Raw genomic sequence first — 18873 nt, forward strand, 5'->3', positions numbered from 1 at the left:
ACAGGGCAGTTACTTGGTTTTAAGTTGCTTGATTATGAGTCGGTGCATGTTGGTGACAGTTTAAAGAAAGAAAATTATATGCATTGTGGCTGTGGAGAGGCGGAGTCGCCGTCTTTCCCGCCACTACAAGCGGCAGGTGGTTTGATGAGGAACACCAGCAGCGTAAATACTGTCTCTCTCTGGCGTGAGAAGGGAGAGAAGGACGCTACAAGCCACACACCAAGAGAGAGTGAGGGACAGGAAAAGAGCCCAGAGGACTCTTTATAGTAAGAAGATAAGTAAGCCTGATTGAATTTGTAATGGTTGCATCCACATTATTGTGTAATCAAAGCACTCTGGTTCACTCGCGCTGGTGTTGGTGTGTGTGTGTCTCTGAGCTCTCGTTGGGTGTGAATATTCACTCATTCATTCATTCATCATCATTAACTGCTTAGTCCAGATAGGGTCGAGGTAGCAGTTGGGAGAGCAGAGAATCCCAGACGACCCTGTCCCCTGCACCTTCCTCCAGCTCATTCCGGGGGATCCTGAGCAGTGCCCAGACCAACTTGGAGATATAATCCCTCCAGCGGGTCCTAGGATGACCCCGGGGTCTCATCCCAGTAGGCTGTGCCTGGTAAACCCCCACCAGGAGGCATCCAGGGGACATCCTGATCAGAACCAAACCAACTCAACTGGCTCCTCTCAGTGTGGAGGAGTAGCGGCTCTACTCTGAGCTCCTTCCAGATGACTGAGCTCCTCACCCTGTCAATACAGTGTAGCCGCCACCCTGCGATAAAGCTCATTTAAGGCGCTCGCATCTGCAACCTAATTTTTTTGGTCATTACCCAAAGATCATGACCACAGGTGAGGGTCAACGACCGGTAAACAGAGAGCTTTGCCTTTCGCCTCAGCTCCCTCTTTACCACTACATGCAGGTACAGTGACTGCATTACTGCTGCCGCCTGTCCCAGCCTGCGGGCGGTCTCACCATCTCTTTTCCCATCACTTGTGAAATATATATACACCGATCAGGCATAACATTATGACCACCTCCTTGTTTCTATGCTCATTGTCCATTTTATCAGCTCCACTTACTATATAGGTGCACTTTGTAGTTCTACAGTTACAGACTGTAGTCCATCTGTTTCTCTGATACTTTGTTAGCCCCCTTTTACCCTGTTCTTCAGTGGTCAGGACCCCCATGGACCCTCACAGAGCAGGTACTATTTGGGTGGTGGATCATTCTCAGCACTGCAGTAACACTGATGTGGTGGTGGTGTGTTAGTGTGTGTTATGCTGGTACGAGTGGATCAGACACAGCAGTGCTGCTGGAGTTTTGAAACACTGTGTCCACTCACTGTCCACTCTATTAGACGCACCTGCGTTGTTGGTCCACCCTGTTGATGTAAAGCCAGAGACGATAGCTCATCTCTTGCTGTACAGTATGAGCTAATCATCCTCTAGCCCTTCACTGGTGGTCACAGGACGCTGCCCACAGGACGCTGTTGACTGGATATTTTTGGTTGGTGGACTATTCTCAGTCCAGCAGTGACACTGAGGTGTTTCATAAAAATTAATAAATAGACCACAGCACGTGTCATCCTCCTCCAAGCACTGTAGAGATGTTTATCAGGCTGAAAGTAGTTGCTTTCCTATGTGACCTGCATAGATATGGCACCAAAAAAACTATTTTCAAGAGACCTTTACCAACATTGATCTCATTGATCAAGCTGTCAACCATTCTGTCTCAAATGTCCCGTCATGGAGACTCGTTTCATAGAACTGTCATAACTGCCATAACCTTGTGTCTCTGCCATAACTCCCCTGTAACATTTCATACATTTTATTAGCATATACTAATATAACTACAATTCCCAGCTACCCATGGTGACAAAAAAAAACGACTAAAGCGTCTTTGTAAGGTGATGCGGCATCACAAGCCACAAGAGTAGCTTTAAAGCTAAAGTCTCTGGAACCGTTCTAGAGGGATGGAACATCGTTCTTCCAAAGGATATTTCCTTAATTGGTGTTTCGATGAAGGTGGTGGAGAGCAATGTCTAACACATCGGTCTAAATCTCTATTTAACATTTAGTAGGGTTGAGATGTGGTGATTGTGAGTGCTGTAGCGTATGATTTACATAAACTGTAGAACAGTGCTGTTGGTTTTTACGCCACTGACCTCTGAAAAGGTCACTGGTCTTTGTAATGAGGGGTTTATGCACTGCAGCCTTGCTATATTATCCCTCAGTGTAGTCATGGATAGACTATTGTTGCTGACAGTCTGGTCACGTCCTGCATTGACGTCAGTCACTTGAGGAACAGTTGCTCTTTCGGATCTCGCTAATGCAAAGGTAGCAAAGGTAATTGTGGATGAAAGCGGACATTTCCAGCCCTGTTTACTGATATTTTCCCAAAGTTCTAAAGGCACATTTGGTCACTGTTTCTATTGAAACACTAGCCAGTGTTTATGATGAAGCTCCTGCCTCGGTGCCCCAACAATGAACCCTGTCTTAGTCACTTAGATCTTTTCCTCTTGATCTTCTTGGTCCAAAATTGAGGTCAGTATTGTGGCCTGCTCAGTATTTTATATACGCTACAGACCATCATAGGACTTTAGCTGCTTAACTGGATCTGGAAGCATTTTCACTTCTTAAGTTTCTCTGCTTTATCAGACTTTTCCTTGAATTGGTCATCTATGTGTATATTCCTGGTTTCCTTAGCTCCTCATTCTTAGCCTTGTGTTTATATAGTAGCTTTCCCTTTCTTTTTGATAGTGGACACACCTGTGATGACCCCGTCTGCCTGTTTTCTGACCCCTAATGAACATGTCTGGACTCATTCCAATAAAAAGACTATGCAAAGACACCAGGGAGCAGCCAGGATGGAGATTAGTTCCATGATGGAATCTCCAGGACGGGGATTATGTGACGCACACAATGTCCTAAGATAGCTGACCAGTGGAGGAGGGGGCTATCTGCCTAATGTTTCACGTGCTTCACCTACCTACCAACCTCAGACACTCTCAGCTGAGTAGCTCTGCTCATTACAGACAAAGAGAGGGGAACTATGGCATCTGTCCTACGCAGTGAGAGGCTAGTTGATCTCTCCTGGAGACTCAAACTCTGTCTACTCACATTCATAGAAAGAGTCCTGCGAGGATTATTTATACACTCAGTGTTAGACCGGCTTTATTTTGAGAAGCATTTGCACAACTTCAGCTGCTTGAAACCTACATGACACAACATGTGACCTGTGCTGTGTGACTGCTCATGCAACTCACTTGAAACCTGTTATGCTGAAAGACATCATTTCAACGGAATCATTTTAATAAGGCAGATGATGGTCTCTTAAAGTAATGGTACTTATTTGCTGGTAACCAGTTTGTTTAACTAGCAAGACAGCTAGGCTGGCTGTTTGTTCTGCTTTGTTAGCCTGCTGTATCGTGTATTTGCTATTAGTTTTTCCATCTTTTTGCCTAAAAATTACACAACATTGCAAACAAAAGCTAAATTACATGCTGTAGATGGTTGTATACACCCAGAACAATCAATGCATGAAAGTGTTACTTTCCTAGCTAGTGTTTGATGCAACTTTGTTTCTGAGTTGCACTGTGTTACTGAGTTGCACCAAAACTATAACACTACGTGCTACAACTGGTTTTCTAAGATTTCACATATTATCTTATAGACATCCCAGCTCTCCTTTTAAAACACAGATTATGTTTTTCAGTTCCGTTTTCAGAGCCTACCAACCTCAGACACTCTAAGGTGTCAGAGATGTGGGGCAGGTTATTAGTATTGAACTGGACTGAACTGTTTCAGTCATAAAGCATTACCACACAACAACTGTAAGTTGAAATAATGTGTTTTTTTGGTCTACTAAAAAATTTGGTAACACTTCACTTGAAGAGTGTCTACATAACACATTCATAACATCTCACAAACACTTTATAACGTGTTCATGAATGTTTAAATCAACATTTATAAAGCATACAAATTGTACAGGATATTAATACAGACTACTGAGTCATTTTACTGAGAAACATTTTTCAAAATGAAAGTCCTACTTTTTCATTTTTAAAACCTATATTATTTTCAGTGAAACAGCTCATTTCTGGACAGCCAATATAAAAAACGACCTTGTTTTACTCCTTTGGTCATTACGTACTTTGACTGTTAGGCACAGTTTGCCTATACTTTCAACTTTCACTCTAAGATCCGTTCAAATGATTGTTCATAGCATATCTACTGTCCACAAAGTAAAGTGACATTTAAAGCAACAAATGCTTAAGAAAAAACAAATACGTAAGAAGAAGCCGAAAGTATACATGAAACATGCCTCAGTGTCAAAGCACTTAATGACCAAAGGGATAAAGCAAGGTCATTTATATTTTGCCTATCCAGAAATTGGGCATTTTACTGAAAACAATATACTTTTTCAAAATAAAAAATGAAGACTTTTATTTTGAAAAATGTATCTCAGTAAAAAGACATAGTAATTCATATTAATATTATGTAAAACATGTATACTTTATAAATGTTAACTGAATTATTCATGAACATGTTATGTTCAAATTTACAGTCAAAATGTGTGAATGTGGCTCATATTTTCCACAATAAGTGTGTCAAGCTAAGGTGTCCCTTTGTTACAATCGTCTCCATAGCAACAGAAGTGAAATCCAACTATTTATAATTCTTAATATACTGATTAACTGTTATTTGCCATATATTCCTTTTGAAATATGTAAGATTTCTATATTTTTTCAAACAAAACCAACGCAGCATCATTTTATACAGTCTTACTGAATCTTTAAGCTTCATTTGTTGCTCTGTACATGACTGTAAATAGTCTAGATTTCTTTCAATTCTATTTTATGAGGTATTTTTAACGAACTGCAAATGCAAGTTCATATATTAAATAATAATAATAATAATAATAATAATAATGTCACATGTCCCTCTGGCTCCAACTCAGACAAGAACTCCTTTTCCCACAATCCCGTTGGAGATCACATGACTGTTGGACTTCTGCAACCCACCAATCACTGTTCACAATCACCTGAGTACTGATCTGTTGCACCTGCTCTGTTTGTCATGTGACCAGCCTTAGTTTAGTTTCTAAGCCGGGGCTTTAGGTTAGTGACTTTGCGAGGTATTGCTTCTCTTGGTGGAGCTACTGAGCACTTCCTGTTTGATATTCTTGCCTTATTGTGTACTTGACCCCGTTTCTGGATCTGGTTGCCTTTGTTATGTTTGTCCTTCTCTGTCTTTTGTCTTTTTTGGATTTGACCTACGCCTGTTTACCGACTTTGATTCTTGTCAAAAAAGTAAAGACTCATTTCTTGTTTTTAACCACGAGCATCTGGCTGGTTCTGTCATGTTACAAATAAACACTACAGTAGCAATAATAAACACCAAATGATTAGACAACAAAACAACAATAATATGGGTAATTTACATGTTAATGGTAAGTAAAGCCGAATGTTTTGTATTTGCCTAAAACTATTAAATGAATGTGGCAGTTAAATGAATTTATTCCAGACTCCGGAGCCGTCTGATGTTGTAATTTACAATGAGTGCAGACCACCCCTGCTGACCATCTTGCACGTTATTCTGGATTTCACAAAAACCTAATAGCCCAACATATTACAAAACAGTCCACAGACTGCGGATTGAATCTCATGATGAAGTAGACATGATGATCTATCTAAACCGAAACAAGGTAAGAAAGCGAAAGTTCACCCCTCAAAGTAAAGGTTTGCCAGTTTCTTCACAGTGGAAATCTTTACGTGCCAGGTGGCTCCTTCTTTTGTGAGGTGCGAACCCACCATCTTCTAGTTGTTAGACTGGCACACTAAGGGATGAACCACCAGGTGGACACTCAAGAATGACCTCAAGTGCAGAGCAATGAAGGCACGAGACGAAGGAGATGACTCAAAGGCAAACGAAGGAGAGAGTATTAGAGACTGCAAACTTATAAAGAAAATGAGAACAAGCAAAGAAAGTAACTAACCAAAGCCTTGTCATTGACGAACCAACATGCTAACCAGCGCACCACCAGAGAGAATGGTAGCAATGCTGACCGAAGAGTTTACCAAGGACACTCTAGAGCAGAGGTCTTCAATAAAAATTCAATAAGGTCCAGTTAAAGAAAATTTCCTCAAGCAAAGGTCCGGAACATCATAATGTCTAACTACATTATGATTCAGTGCCATATACTGTAAACTGAAGTAGCCTAGTAGGTATATCAACATCTTATACAGTCAACAACTGAATATCAAATCAAATAAAGTACAATTCAGTCATATTTCAACAACATTTATTATGAGTTTTCTCTTTTTAGAGCGCCATGTGAAAACTTCCCTCTGACTAGTCCCTCCCCTGTGTTTGCCTCACTCACTCGAGTCTCAGTGCTCATCGTAATGCACAGATCTGATTGGCTGAGTAGAGTCACGTGTGATTTTTACAATGCACACGATTGGTCTGAGTCACCCGGGCCGCTAGACCGGGACCATAAAGGCTAGAAAAGTTACGCCGATTAAAATAGGACCACTCCGTCAAATTAAATAATTCTCCATAGTTTATCGGTTATAGGTCCAGGTCCGCATAGGACAGCATCTGGGTCCAGACTCAGATTGTGGTCCGCCTATTAGTGACCTCTGCTCTAGAGTTTCCATTTCATTCTCTTTTAATATAGTTACACTGGAGAGTCCCTCAAGAGAGGAAAACACTCGAGAAACTTGGAACTCGGAACTAGAGGACTTTTACCGATCACCAGCAAAGTCAGAGTAACGTGCATGTAGCAGCAAGAACTCAGGACTGAGCAGAGAGTAGCGTGTACCCTTAAATAAGGCATCCATAGCTGTCACCGCTCAGCCTTAATAAGCCCTTCCTCCCGCTGGCGCCTCCTAGTGGCTGGAGGAGTCCCAGCAAGCTTACAGAAGTGTATACGTAGTTGAAAGTTCCAACAAGCATGACATCACAGCCCTTCAATAAGAATATGGCACTTGAAGCTTGTAACACAGAGAAGATATTTAACTGTCCTGCCGTTACTGCACTTGGTCTACGGACCCTTATTTACCCGCATCTGTATTGCACTGTTTCAGATAAGATGCTGTGCAGAGGATTTCATGCCTTACCTGTACTGTATGGTTTCAGACGTGGTGGATGCTCGCAACTTGGTCATGAGGATGCGCACTATGTTGAAAAGGAACACAAAGTTTATCTAAATTGGAAAGAAAAAGAGTCATTTAGAAGCAGTAAAGACTGTATGAGCACTATAATAATTATTTTTCAGACTGCTTTGATCTTTCAGTACAGGACAATAAACTTCTCACTCTGAGTATGTGATATGATGCTATAAATGGAGTGGTATGATGGAATGGTATCGTACAAGGGTGTCCAATCTTATCTGCAAAGAGCTGGTGTGGTTGCAGGTTTTCATTCCAAACGAGCAGCTCACCTGATTCTACTTGTTAAACCTTAAATTTGTTATGGAACTAAACCTGCAGCCACACCTGCACTTTGTGGATAAGAATGCACTGTGTCTCGTCAGATCTACCTAAAAAAATTATTTCCTGTGGTAACAAGTTAATCAACTAGTTTTATTTAATCTAAATAAATACTTTGAATGAAAGATTCTTTCAATCCAAGTAATTTTTTGACTAATAAAACTAGTTTAATTGCTTCTTAATACATGAAGTAATTTTTTAAGTAGATCTGACAAGCCATTTTGTACACTCTGTGGAACCACTTCCTGAAGATACAGAGGGGACCAGTTTGAAGTACTCTGGGTTTTGGTATGCAGTTGTACTTTTGGCTGTTTCTCAGTTACAGCAAACACAAACTCAAGCTGGGAACAAACACTGCTTGATAATCATGGGAAATATTGCATGGCTATTGTAATTTTTCCATTTACATATTCATAAGAGCATAATTATACTGTACTGAAAAGTAAAGCAGTTGGAAGTTCAAACAGAGTACTGGGATAATTTGCCATTAAATGCATAAGAATTTTTTTTTTAACAAAGACAAAACAATACTTACTAGAAGAACTACAATTACTGGGCCTTGATAAATATAGTCAATGTATTTCCCAGGTTCTTTTCCAAACCAGCATCTAGAGATGAATTAAAAAAGGAAAGAGAGAGAGAGAGAGAGAGAGAGAGATCAGGTATCACTCTTAACAGCAAATATTTTTCATTACAGATTGATGTTTGTTATTTTAGTGTTCTTTAGAGGGCAGCAGAAAGTGGCATTTGTTTATTTGATGTTTGTTAATGACGCCTTTAGAGGGCGGCGCTGAGCGACGTTTGTTTAGTTGATGTTTGTTAACGACACCTTTAGAGGGCGGTGGTGAGCGACGTTTGTTTATTTGATGTTTGTTAACGACACCTTTAGAGGGCGGCGCTGAGCGACGTTTGTTTAGTTGATGTTTGTTAACGACACCTTTAGAGGGCGGCGGTGAGCGACGTTTGTTTATTTGATGTCTGTTAATGACGCCTTTAGAGGGCGGCGGTGAGCGACGTTTGTTTATTTGATGTTTGTTAATGACGCCTTTAGAGGGCGGCGCTGAGCGACGTTTGTTTATTTGATGTTTGTTAATGACGCCTTTAGAGGGCGGCGGTGAGCGACGTTTGTTTATTTGATGTTTGTTAACGGCGCCTTTAGAGGGCGGCGCCTTTAGAGGGCGGCGCTGAGCGACGTTTGTTTATTTGATGTTTGTTAACGGCGCCTTTAGAGGGCGGCGCTGAGCGACGTTTGTTTATTTGATGTTTGTTAATGACGCCTTTAGAGGGCGGCGCTGAGCGATGTTTGTTTATTTGATGTTTGTTAATGACGCCTTTAGAGGGCGGCGCTGAGCGACATTTGTTTATTTGATGTTGACAGGGACACTAACTTCGGGAAAATACCATTAGCATTTATCTGTGTCATCTACTGTAGCTTTCTGTCTCAGTATAGGTTTAATTTAACACAGTAATGGGAAAATGCTGAGTGAAGCACCGTGACATACTGAGAAACTGTCTCAACTGTCAAGTTGCATTGAAGTTATGTTGCAAGAAACAACATGTAGCTGGTTACACTGTGAGAAAGCAGCAGGTTTTGTAAAGCTGAAACTTTAACAGGAACCTTGTCTACAACTGGGCCTCTACTACATGATTATCAGCCCAATTATAACCCTGATTTGCCCCTTGCAATAAGTGTTCCAGGTTTGGAGCTTCTGAAGCATCTGAGGGTGCGGTTGACCTGGTAGTGCGATGGGGAAAACAAGTCAATCTTCAGCCTTCCCATCGAGCTCCGGAGTGATTTGATATTTTCAAGCATGTTTGGCTTTTACAACTCAAATGTTCACGGGTCCTGTAGTGTGAGGTGAGCGATGTAACTGACAGGTGATTCAGGCAACAGCCAATGAGAGAGAAAGAAAGAAGAGACCTGTATGTACGCCGTGTGTGAAACTGTGTGTGGTAGCCCATTTTTGCCCTATCGTCTAGTGTGTGCACCATCATGCCAAAGAAACTGTGTAAAAGACTGGTGTTAAGTGTGTGGTGCTCTCTGTTTCCAAAATCTGTAGATTAAATAAGTACGTCAGTGTGAACGTGCTTTGCGAGACGGGGCCATGGGCATGCAAACGCGGCTCTGTGATTACACTGAAACAAACAGATTACAAATAATATCCAATAGCATCCAATTCTCAAGAGGGCGAACTTATAAAGAGAGCTAATTATGAACGTAAGGCTTTTTGCCACTAGCCTTAATTACTGAGCTCCAACACACTTTCACCCGATTTCATTTACCGGGGGTCTGTTTGAGTTGATGAGTGCAGCAAAATATGACGCTACATCTGACAAACTGTGTTTAGCGGAATCTCTGAGGCTGTCCATGTGAGGGCTACCACACCAGAACATCTCATGTGTCTAAATAAGACATCTGAATGGGGATAGATTACAAGCGCTGAACTGTGCATGTAGATCGCGCTTCGCACACTAATGATCCATTGACACGTTTACATATTCGGAAGTGCTGCTTTTCAGACCGGCGTGCATGGTTACACATCGACAATGTCTAATCAGCACATCCACTCTCCTGGTTCGTCCAGATCAATAGCCACAAGAAGAAGTATGGACAAAGCTCAGTTTCCCCGTAACGAAGGGCTAAGGAAGGAGAAATGGGGGCTGCGAACAAACAGATGTGTTCTTTTTTTGTGTGACTAATTCTCACCCTTTTCAGTTTGCCTTTAGAAATGAAAGCACTCAATCTGAAGAAAACCCCCCGCCATTTAAATCAATGTCGCATTCATTTACGGCACCTGTGCTAACCTACTGGATGAGAACAACAATCAATTTGTTCTCTGAGCTCCTTTCACCTGAAACCTTAAGGAAACTCGTCGCCCAAGAAAAGAAAAAAAAAAGAAAAAAAAAGAAAGAACTTACTGTTCGTTTTCATTGTAAAGTTTTCCAACAGCCCACGCAACAATTATCGGGCACGGAATACCTGGAATAAAAACAGAAGACGGTATTGAATTACTAATCAAGCGTTTTATGTACCCAGCCGAAGCAGAAGTGGGAAGGTTCTAGTGGCGGGTCTCTGGAAGAGTGTTTCTTCATTATGAATACATGACGGCAGCGCTGGTAACTGAGCACAGAGGTGGCCGAGCTAATCTCAGCCCTGATTGCTTCCATTAGCTCAGGCTGTGAGTTTTGCTTTGGCCGTAACTGTGGGTGATTATGCCGTTCTAACCGAACAGGAGGGAAAGCAGCAGCGGCCATTGACAAAATCGTGTTGAGTGGTAATGCAAGAGACACCAATGTCCTTCTAAGGTCTCAATTTTCTTTTCGAGAATCTGCTCATGCAGCAACTTTCAGCAGCCTCTTTTGTGCTTGGTCCCTGCTTTACGAAGCACACAAGATGTCATTTCACACTTCAGCACTGTGGAAAACACCACTGCTCTATCCACTCCAGGATCCAATCCAATTACCAGCACAGGGTCACTGCTGGGCTGTATGACCATCCATCTGCTGCTGAAAAGCTTGAATTTATCATGACTCCATGCCTTGCTTCAAAACAATCTTTGTACTTCCTTGTTGATGTTCAGAAAATGCCCAGTCATTAATCTTGGCTAGAAAGTAGAGTTCAGATTCCCAGCTCCACTGGAGTCAACCCTGTTTTTAAGGGGGAGGACAGCATTTATTTTGATTTCAAGTCTGATTGTTTTCACTGAGGTATCATTTCGGTTGCGGTCAGATTCCATGATGAAACTGCGGCAGATGTGGATGTTTTACAGAAGGGTAAGATCGAGCCTCTTCTGCACGTTCCTTCTCATTGCTAGAGGTGTGAAGCGGTGATGAAGAGGTGGTGATGAGGTGACACGTCTATTTTAAGTCTGAACATGTCAGTGCCTCCCTGTTCCCCTCATTATGATTGTATGATCACAAGCTCAGCTTTCAGCCACACTAAAGGCATCAAGTCAGATTGATCTGCTGTTCACAAACGCTCAAACCCAGCAACCTCAAAGCACCTCTTTAGACCAGCAATGCCCAAACTGGGGTCCGTGGGCTGAAATCGGCCAGTGAGGATGTTTGATTTGGCCCGGCAGAAATTTAACCTGAAGAGAAGCAGTTTGCACTTCTTCAGGAGGAGGATTGGCAGTTTAAGGCATATGATTGGCAAGTAGTTAAACACTAGAAAACCATTTCTGAAAACAGGAAAGACTGACAGGTGCAAGAAAGATTTCGCTGCTGTCGAAACAAAACCTCATATCTCCATGTTTTTCCGTTTTTGACATAATTTGAAAGTACCTGCTGCCCTTTACGCTGTATAATTTCATGATGAATGGACCAAAATAAACGGCCCTAAATAACTTGGAAAAAGTCTAATTACATTGACTTACATTAAATGTAAAGTATGTTTTTTCCTTCTCCTGTAAAGTTAACATTTTGGAGATATGAGGTTTTCTTCCAACAACAGCGATTTCAGAATCAGATTTTGAAATTATTTTTCATATCTTTTCATATTCAGTGTGCGCAAAGTGCTGTACAGCTTTGAGAGCTCAAAAACAGATTTAAAAAGTTTTTCTTTCATTGATGACTATAAAGAACACATGCTTGGTATTGATAGTCAGCTGTGATGATGTGGCACTCAGCAAAACGTTGGCGGTTTTCAACTTAAACGATTGGTTTAGAAACCACAAAGCACACAGCAGAGGGTAGAAGAATGCTGTTCAGTCACGGTGTGTCTTGCGCCGTAGATGACAATGGAAAGAAACGTACTTGAGAGCCATTGTCCTAATGCCTCCAAACCCCACCAACTCACCCACTAGGAGAACAAACATTTTTATACTACATATAACTCATCAAATTCATATTTTTCTATTTAAATTGTATTTATATAAATATTTCAGTAACATAATCTAGCGTAAACTCTATTTGCAACTCACCGTCTTTATTTGTATATTGTTTTGTCTTTTTCTCCCTTGGCCCACCACAAACTCTCCACTTTGGCCTCCAAGACAAAACATTTGGGCACTGCTTTAGACACTACGTCTCATGCTGTAAACCAGCAGGGCACCTCAGTGATCTTACACTTCTCTCCCATGCTGTTGGAAAGAAAGGCACATCTCTATGCTCTATTTATTTGAATGCTTACAGCGGCCTCTTTCATATCGTCACTGTCCAGAGAAAAACAAGTATCTCCAAAATAGTAACTTTACAGGAGACGGCAAAAACACTCTTACCTTTCTATTTCTATTGGTCCATTCATCATGAAATGTTCACACAATGTAAAAAGAACAGCTGATGTGTTGAAATGATACAGAAAAATAAAAATCAACAAAAATAGAGATACATGTTTTTCTTTGGACAGCGAAGATATGTTCTTCTGTGTAAGTAGCTCTGGACGAGTGTGAGCTAAATGATAGGATGTTCTGCAGTCAAACCTCTCAGCCAGCTGTTAAATCTGTGCAGAATCATGTTCCACAGTGATTACAGCAATGTTCCCTCAGTATATTAAAAACCAACGCAGGCTGTGCTGCTGTGTTTGAGTGCTTTCAGACTGTAAGAGTGGGTGTTCAGATTGTGAGTGAGGCCTTTGAGCGACGCTCGGCTGCCTGGACTGGCCGCTTGAGTGATGCTGCAGTGCAAATACGTGGCTGCTTGTTTGACGCTACATAGTAGCTACGTGGTTGCTTGGGTGATGCTGCACTGCAGGTGTGGGGCTGCCTGGACTGGTGGTGTTCGGCTGCATGAGCAGTGTTGTATCGCGGCTCCAAGGCTGCCTGGACCGTCCACGTCAGAGAAGCTACATCGCAGCTAAGTGGCTGCCTGGGCTGCCCAATTGGATGAAGCTGCATTGCTACTCCAGCGACAGTGAAGGACATTTCCGGCCTACAAGGCTTCCCTGGTCAGCTGACTGTTACTCTGCACTGTGGATGCGGCCCCCCCAGGCAGGGACGGACCTTGTAAATGCTAATGATACATTGGGCAAATTCTGATAAGATTTTATTTAATGCAATTAGGTCCGTGTCCGAGCGAACAGGCTCTCGATCTTGTGCAGCAGGGTGAAAATGATTTGTTTTGTTATTAATAGAGGCTATGCGAAAATTGAACTGGTCTGGTGGATTGTTAAAAGCAATTAAAAACACAAAAAATCTCCAAGACAAGTGGCAACCCAGGCCACAAACTCTGCTTTTTAGTGGCCAAAATGTGGTATGTTGCGGCTAGGGGCACCGGGCAATAGGCAATGTTGACCGATGACTACTACTACTCACACTAATCCCTTGAAATCCCACCCTTATTACATCATAAGGTTCATTTTTCAACACCTACATGCACAGAAATCTGACTGAGTTGTTCTAAAAAGAAAAGAGACGTATGGATCTATAGGCAGCTCCTGCATAATTACTGATTAACCTACTAAAAGTTATGAACTGATTGCTGCAATCAAGCTAATGCACCATTTGTATGCAGTGAGCTGCAGCCTGCAATCACTGCCACTGATCTGCTGCGACTACATTACAGCACACAGAAGATGCACGGTGTGATGCATAGCGAGTCACCAGGGCCGGAACAGCTCCTACACTCAGCCTAATTCAGCTCTGCAGGAGACAGACAGATGGGAGAGCCAGTAATCTGAAGAAACATACTGTGAAGCTCTAATTGTTTTGTTTACCCCATCATTGTTTGTAAACAACAAAATGGAAAAACACTCATGTATGGACTCATAAGCCACCTGAGCTCCTGAGGCTTCAAATATGTGCCTGATTTTCAATGTTCAATGTTCAGGATTGTCTGAAGTCCCAACCTCAAAAGTGCCTGGGATTCCAAACGTCTTCCAAGTTCAAACATGTCTGATTTTCAAAGCTTAAACAGGTTTAACTATCCAAGTTCAAACATGTATTTAAACATGTCTGATTATCCAAGTTCACGTGTCTGATTTTCCAAGTTCAAACATGTATGATTATCTAAGATTATGTGTGTCCGATTATCGCAGACTTTCCAGCTGAAACGTACCTGTGCTTTTGCAAACACGCCTGATTTTCTAGGTTTAAACATGTCCGATTTCCCAAAAAAAAAAAAAAATTCCGTTATACAGTTCAAATGCGTCTGATTATCCAAATTCAAACGTGTCTGACTTTCCAAGTGTAAATGTGTCTGTAATTTTCAAAGTTCAGCCTTGTGTGATTATCCAAGTTCGAATGCATCTGACTTTCCAACTGAAAAATGCCTGCGCTTTTTCAAGGTTCAAACATGATTGAAATTCAAATGTGTCTGATTTTCCAAGCTTGAACATGTCTAATTATCAAGTCTAAAAAAATTTCTGACTTTCCAATTTAAATGTACCTGCACTTTTCCAAGCATGTCTGATTTTCTAGGTTCAAACTTATCTGATTACACAAGTTTAAATGTGTCTGATTATTCTCATTTTCCAAGTTCAAATAAGCCTGATTTTCAATCTGAAATGTGTCTGTAATTTTCAAACTTCAACCATGTCTGATTATCCAAGTTCGAATGCATCTGACTTTCCAGCTGAAAAATGCCTGTGCTTTTTCCAGGCTCAAACATGTCTGATTTTCCAAGTTCAAATATGTCTGACTTTCCAAGCTTAAACAAGTCTATCTATCCAAGTTCTAAGATGTAATCAAACATGTCTAGTTATCCAAGTTCAAATGTGTCTGTCTTTGCAATGGAAATATGAATATCAACATGACAAGCAAGTATTTGAAATATTATGGTCAGCCTTACAAATAATGTTGATGAATATTTTCTATTTCTAAGTCAAACCACCCTTTGGGTTTGTTGTTTTCAGCGCAGTGCGAGTGTTCAGTGACTCTGAGACTCTGAAAGTCGTGCAGTGTTCGCTTGGCTTTAGCGTTTCTGGGTGAAGTATTTCTCTGGATGTGACTGCATGACCTTCTCCTTTACTGAGGAGAGCTAATGAAGGCAGCAAGCTAGGAATTAGCTCAGGTGAATGACCGCCCTTCAATCTGATCTCTCTCTCTCTTTCTCCCTCACTGTATCTCTCTCACCCACTCACACACTCTACATCTCTCTCTCTGAGCTGGACGGCTGACAGCCCTGGTGGGTGCTCCTGTGCAGTGCAGAGTGAGTATGTTTTATGCATGTGCTGATGGCTGCCTCGGACTGACTCACAGCCTCACTCAAGTCCTGAAGCAACTCGTACATTTTCCCCGAATAAGAAAACAGCCCTACACCCAGAGCAGCGCACCCCATATCTCACCCTATAAGGTGACATACAGTACACTCTTCAGGGAAAATTGTAGGTTGAGACAAAATTTATGCAGTTATAACCAGCAAATAATAAAATCATGCTGTAATTTTATACAGCATAATTTAGTTTATTTTATACTGTGCTGGTACGAGTGGATCAGACTCAGCACTGCAGTAAAACTGACATGGTGGTGGTGTGTTAGTGTGTGTTGTGCTGGTCTGAGTGGATCAGACACAGCAGTGCTGCTGGAGTTTTTAAACGCTGTGTCCACTCACTGTCCACTCTATTAGACACTCCGACCTCGTCAGTCCACCTTGTAGATGTAAAGTCAGAGACGATAGCTCATCTGCTGCTGCACAATTTGTGTTGGTCATCCTCTAATCCTTCATCAGTGGTCACAGGACGCTGCCCACAGGACGCTGTTGGCTGGTTATTTTTGGTTGGTGGACTATTCTCAGTCCAGCAGTGACACTGAGGTGTTCAAAAACTCCAGCAGCACTGCTGTGTCTGATCCACTCAGACCAGCGCAACATACACCAACACACCACCACCACGTCAGTGTCACTGTATATGTAACACTGTACAGGAGTGAGAAGCACTGAGAAGAGATTGTGTTAGCATAGATGACATCACACTGAACTTCACTGCTTTTTCAGTTTCTGTTTGATTATAAACAAAACTTTTCTGTAAAAACCATATCTGCTCGTGTTATGACTGCTATATGTTACAACTATGAGTCCTAGATGCAAGATGAACTCCTTTTATCTTTAACGACACATCACACAGAGCAATGACGATGTAGCGTAATGACAAAAGCTATGATATTTTACTGTGAGACAATCAGTGCGTTCCATTCTGAAGGCAGCTGCCTAAGTAGCCCCGCCTTCAAAGGCAGCGCTCTCTTTGGGCAGCATTTTAACCGAAAAGGAACCTTAGCAGGATCATCTCAGTGTAAAAGGACGGCTCTGAATCTGCAGCAGCTGTTTTCCTGCATTGACACTGTTGTGGATATTTGTGTATGAAGAACCGGCTGATTTAAGGAGTCGTATCTGTTGTTATAAACTCGACTCGACAGCCCAGATAAATAGATATTCGTGACTATTAGTTTATGAATCCTTTCAATTCATTTACTGTCCTCATCCACCTTAATGAACCTGCTTTATTTCTAACACACAAAGGATAAAAAACTACTGTAACTTTGTACAAAATGTACTCAGAAAAAAGGATCCCACACAATCTGTTAATGTGGCTAATATGTATTTTACTTTGTGCATTCTCATCTGATTTATGAGCTCCTAGTCTGAAATGTAGCCGTCAGCATTCACCTCACACTTTTGTGACTGCAAATACAAGCAATACAAGACAAGCAGAGCAGCAAAAATAAGTATCTGTAGTATTATATTTAAAAACATTTTATTTCTGAACTTCTACATCGCCCTGTAAGTTAAAGTATTTTTCTTCGTTCAGGGAGAACGTCAGTTTACAGCGCTGGTTCCGCCGTGTTTTCCCCAAATACACTTGGCAAGTATGCTGCTCCTCTTCCTCAGCCCCTCAGTCAGTGCCTCTCCGCTGCTGTAAGGTCAGTCCCTGAGGACTGAAAAAATCCCTGAGTACTAACACTAAACTAATCGCACTAAACAGTGAACAGCCAATATTTAAAACTGGACTCTCGTTTTGAAGAGCCAGCGCGTTTACACAGCTAGCCCACTAGCTAAGCTAACTAATGTTAGCTTCAGCTAACAAGTTACAAACGGAGCCTGTCAGGTCGCGTTAGACAAGCGAACTGGCAGAATTTCACCACAGGAACAATTTCTAGAGACCTACAAACACAAATATGCGAAATACCTTACACAAATACAACAATCAATCAAAACAGTAAAGTCAGCAGTGAAGAAATAACTTACATTTCTAAACTCCTCAGTCAGCAAAAAACAGCCGCTTCGTCCGCCACGTTTATCAAACTGAAGCGATGGAACTCTCGGCTGGTGAGCAGGTGAACAGTATTGTGGGATTGCCTTCGCTGAGAAGGATACATGTGATGCTGCCTTCAGATTTGGTCAAAATGAGGCACCTTAAAAGGCAGCTGCCTTATGCTGCCTTCCAAATGGGACAGACTTCGTCTCGGGAGTCCGTAAATTAGATTGCTGCCTCCTGATTGGAACGCACCATATACAACAAGATTAAGAGACCCTTATTAGTCCCACAACGGGGGAATTTTACCTCCGCATTTAACCCATCCGTGCAGTGAAACACCACATACACACTAGTGAACACACACACTAGGGGACAGTGAGCACACTTGCCTGGAGCGGTGGGCAGCCCTATCCACAGCACCCAGGGAGCAGTTGGGGGTTAGGTGCCTTGCTCAGGGGCACCTCAGTCATGAACTGTCGGCTCAGGGGATCAAGCCGGCGACCTTCCGGTCACAAGGCTGGCTCCCTAACCTCCAGCCCACGACTGCCCCATTTGACAGGACATCAGTCGCAGCCAGGACACCAAAACTGCAACTGTATTTTTGGACGATTCTGTGTTTTTTGACATTCTTTTAGTATTTAATATGGGGATTTGTGATGTTTGTGTCTTTTCAAGTCTCTTACAAGTAGACAAAGCAGTTTCCTCAGCCAGATCTCCTTTAAGGGACGACATATTAAAGGCTCAGTGAAAGAAATAATGCGTTTAATTGCTTATGTGTTGAGGCTTTTGCACGGCCGTGTGGGCTGAACTTCATGACATGAATTTCATCACCCTTGATTAGCAAGTGAAAGTGAGACAAAAGCAGATCCGTGTTCACACTGCCTCCACTCTCACTCCCCTCTGCTGCTGCTTTCGCGTCGCTTTGTTCAAGCGTTTGAGGTTGTTTTTCTTTTTCAAAGCTCTAAAAATAATTGAATGTCAATATGTATGAGATGAAACAAATGGAACAAGTGCTTGAGAAAGGACAACATCAAAGCTCTTCCATAATGGCTATAATCACTGTTGTCCGTATAAAGCCTTTAATTTGACCTCTCGGGTTTAATGTAATTGAGAGCCGCAGCCCGGGAACTCGATAGTAATTAGTGGCATGAATTTGGATATTTGTGGCGTCCCCTTGGGAAGCAAACAACACAACAAACATACTTAACAATAATAATAGGTGTGATATTCGTAGCTTTTTATTATGATATGGGTGCA

At 41.9% G+C, this 18873-nt stretch overlaps 1 protein-coding gene across 2 annotated transcripts in view; it reads right to left on the reverse strand.

Annotated features, from left to right (window-relative positions):
- LOC118826726 (corticotropin-releasing factor receptor 2) overlaps nucleotides 1-18873 on the reverse strand; it is a 178005-nt gene that overhangs the window by 28257 nt on the left and 130875 nt on the right. For both annotated transcript variants that reach the window (XM_036597775.1, XM_036597776.1), the window contains 3 exons: nucleotides 10410-10470; nucleotides 8026-8098; nucleotides 7119-7204 (listed from right to left, as the gene is read on the reverse strand). In XM_036597775.1, coding sequence (XP_036453668.1) covers nucleotides 7119-7204; nucleotides 8026-8098; nucleotides 10410-10470 — 220 coding nt within the window. The remainder of the gene's footprint in view (nucleotides 1-7118; nucleotides 7205-8025; nucleotides 8099-10409; nucleotides 10471-18873) is intronic.

Source organism: Colossoma macropomum, unplaced genomic scaffold (genome assembly GCF_904425465.1).
Source record: "Colossoma macropomum unplaced genomic scaffold, Colossoma_macropomum, whole genome shotgun sequence".
In the NCBI taxonomy this organism is placed as follows: domain Eukaryota; kingdom Metazoa; phylum Chordata; class Actinopteri; order Characiformes; family Serrasalmidae; genus Colossoma; species Colossoma macropomum.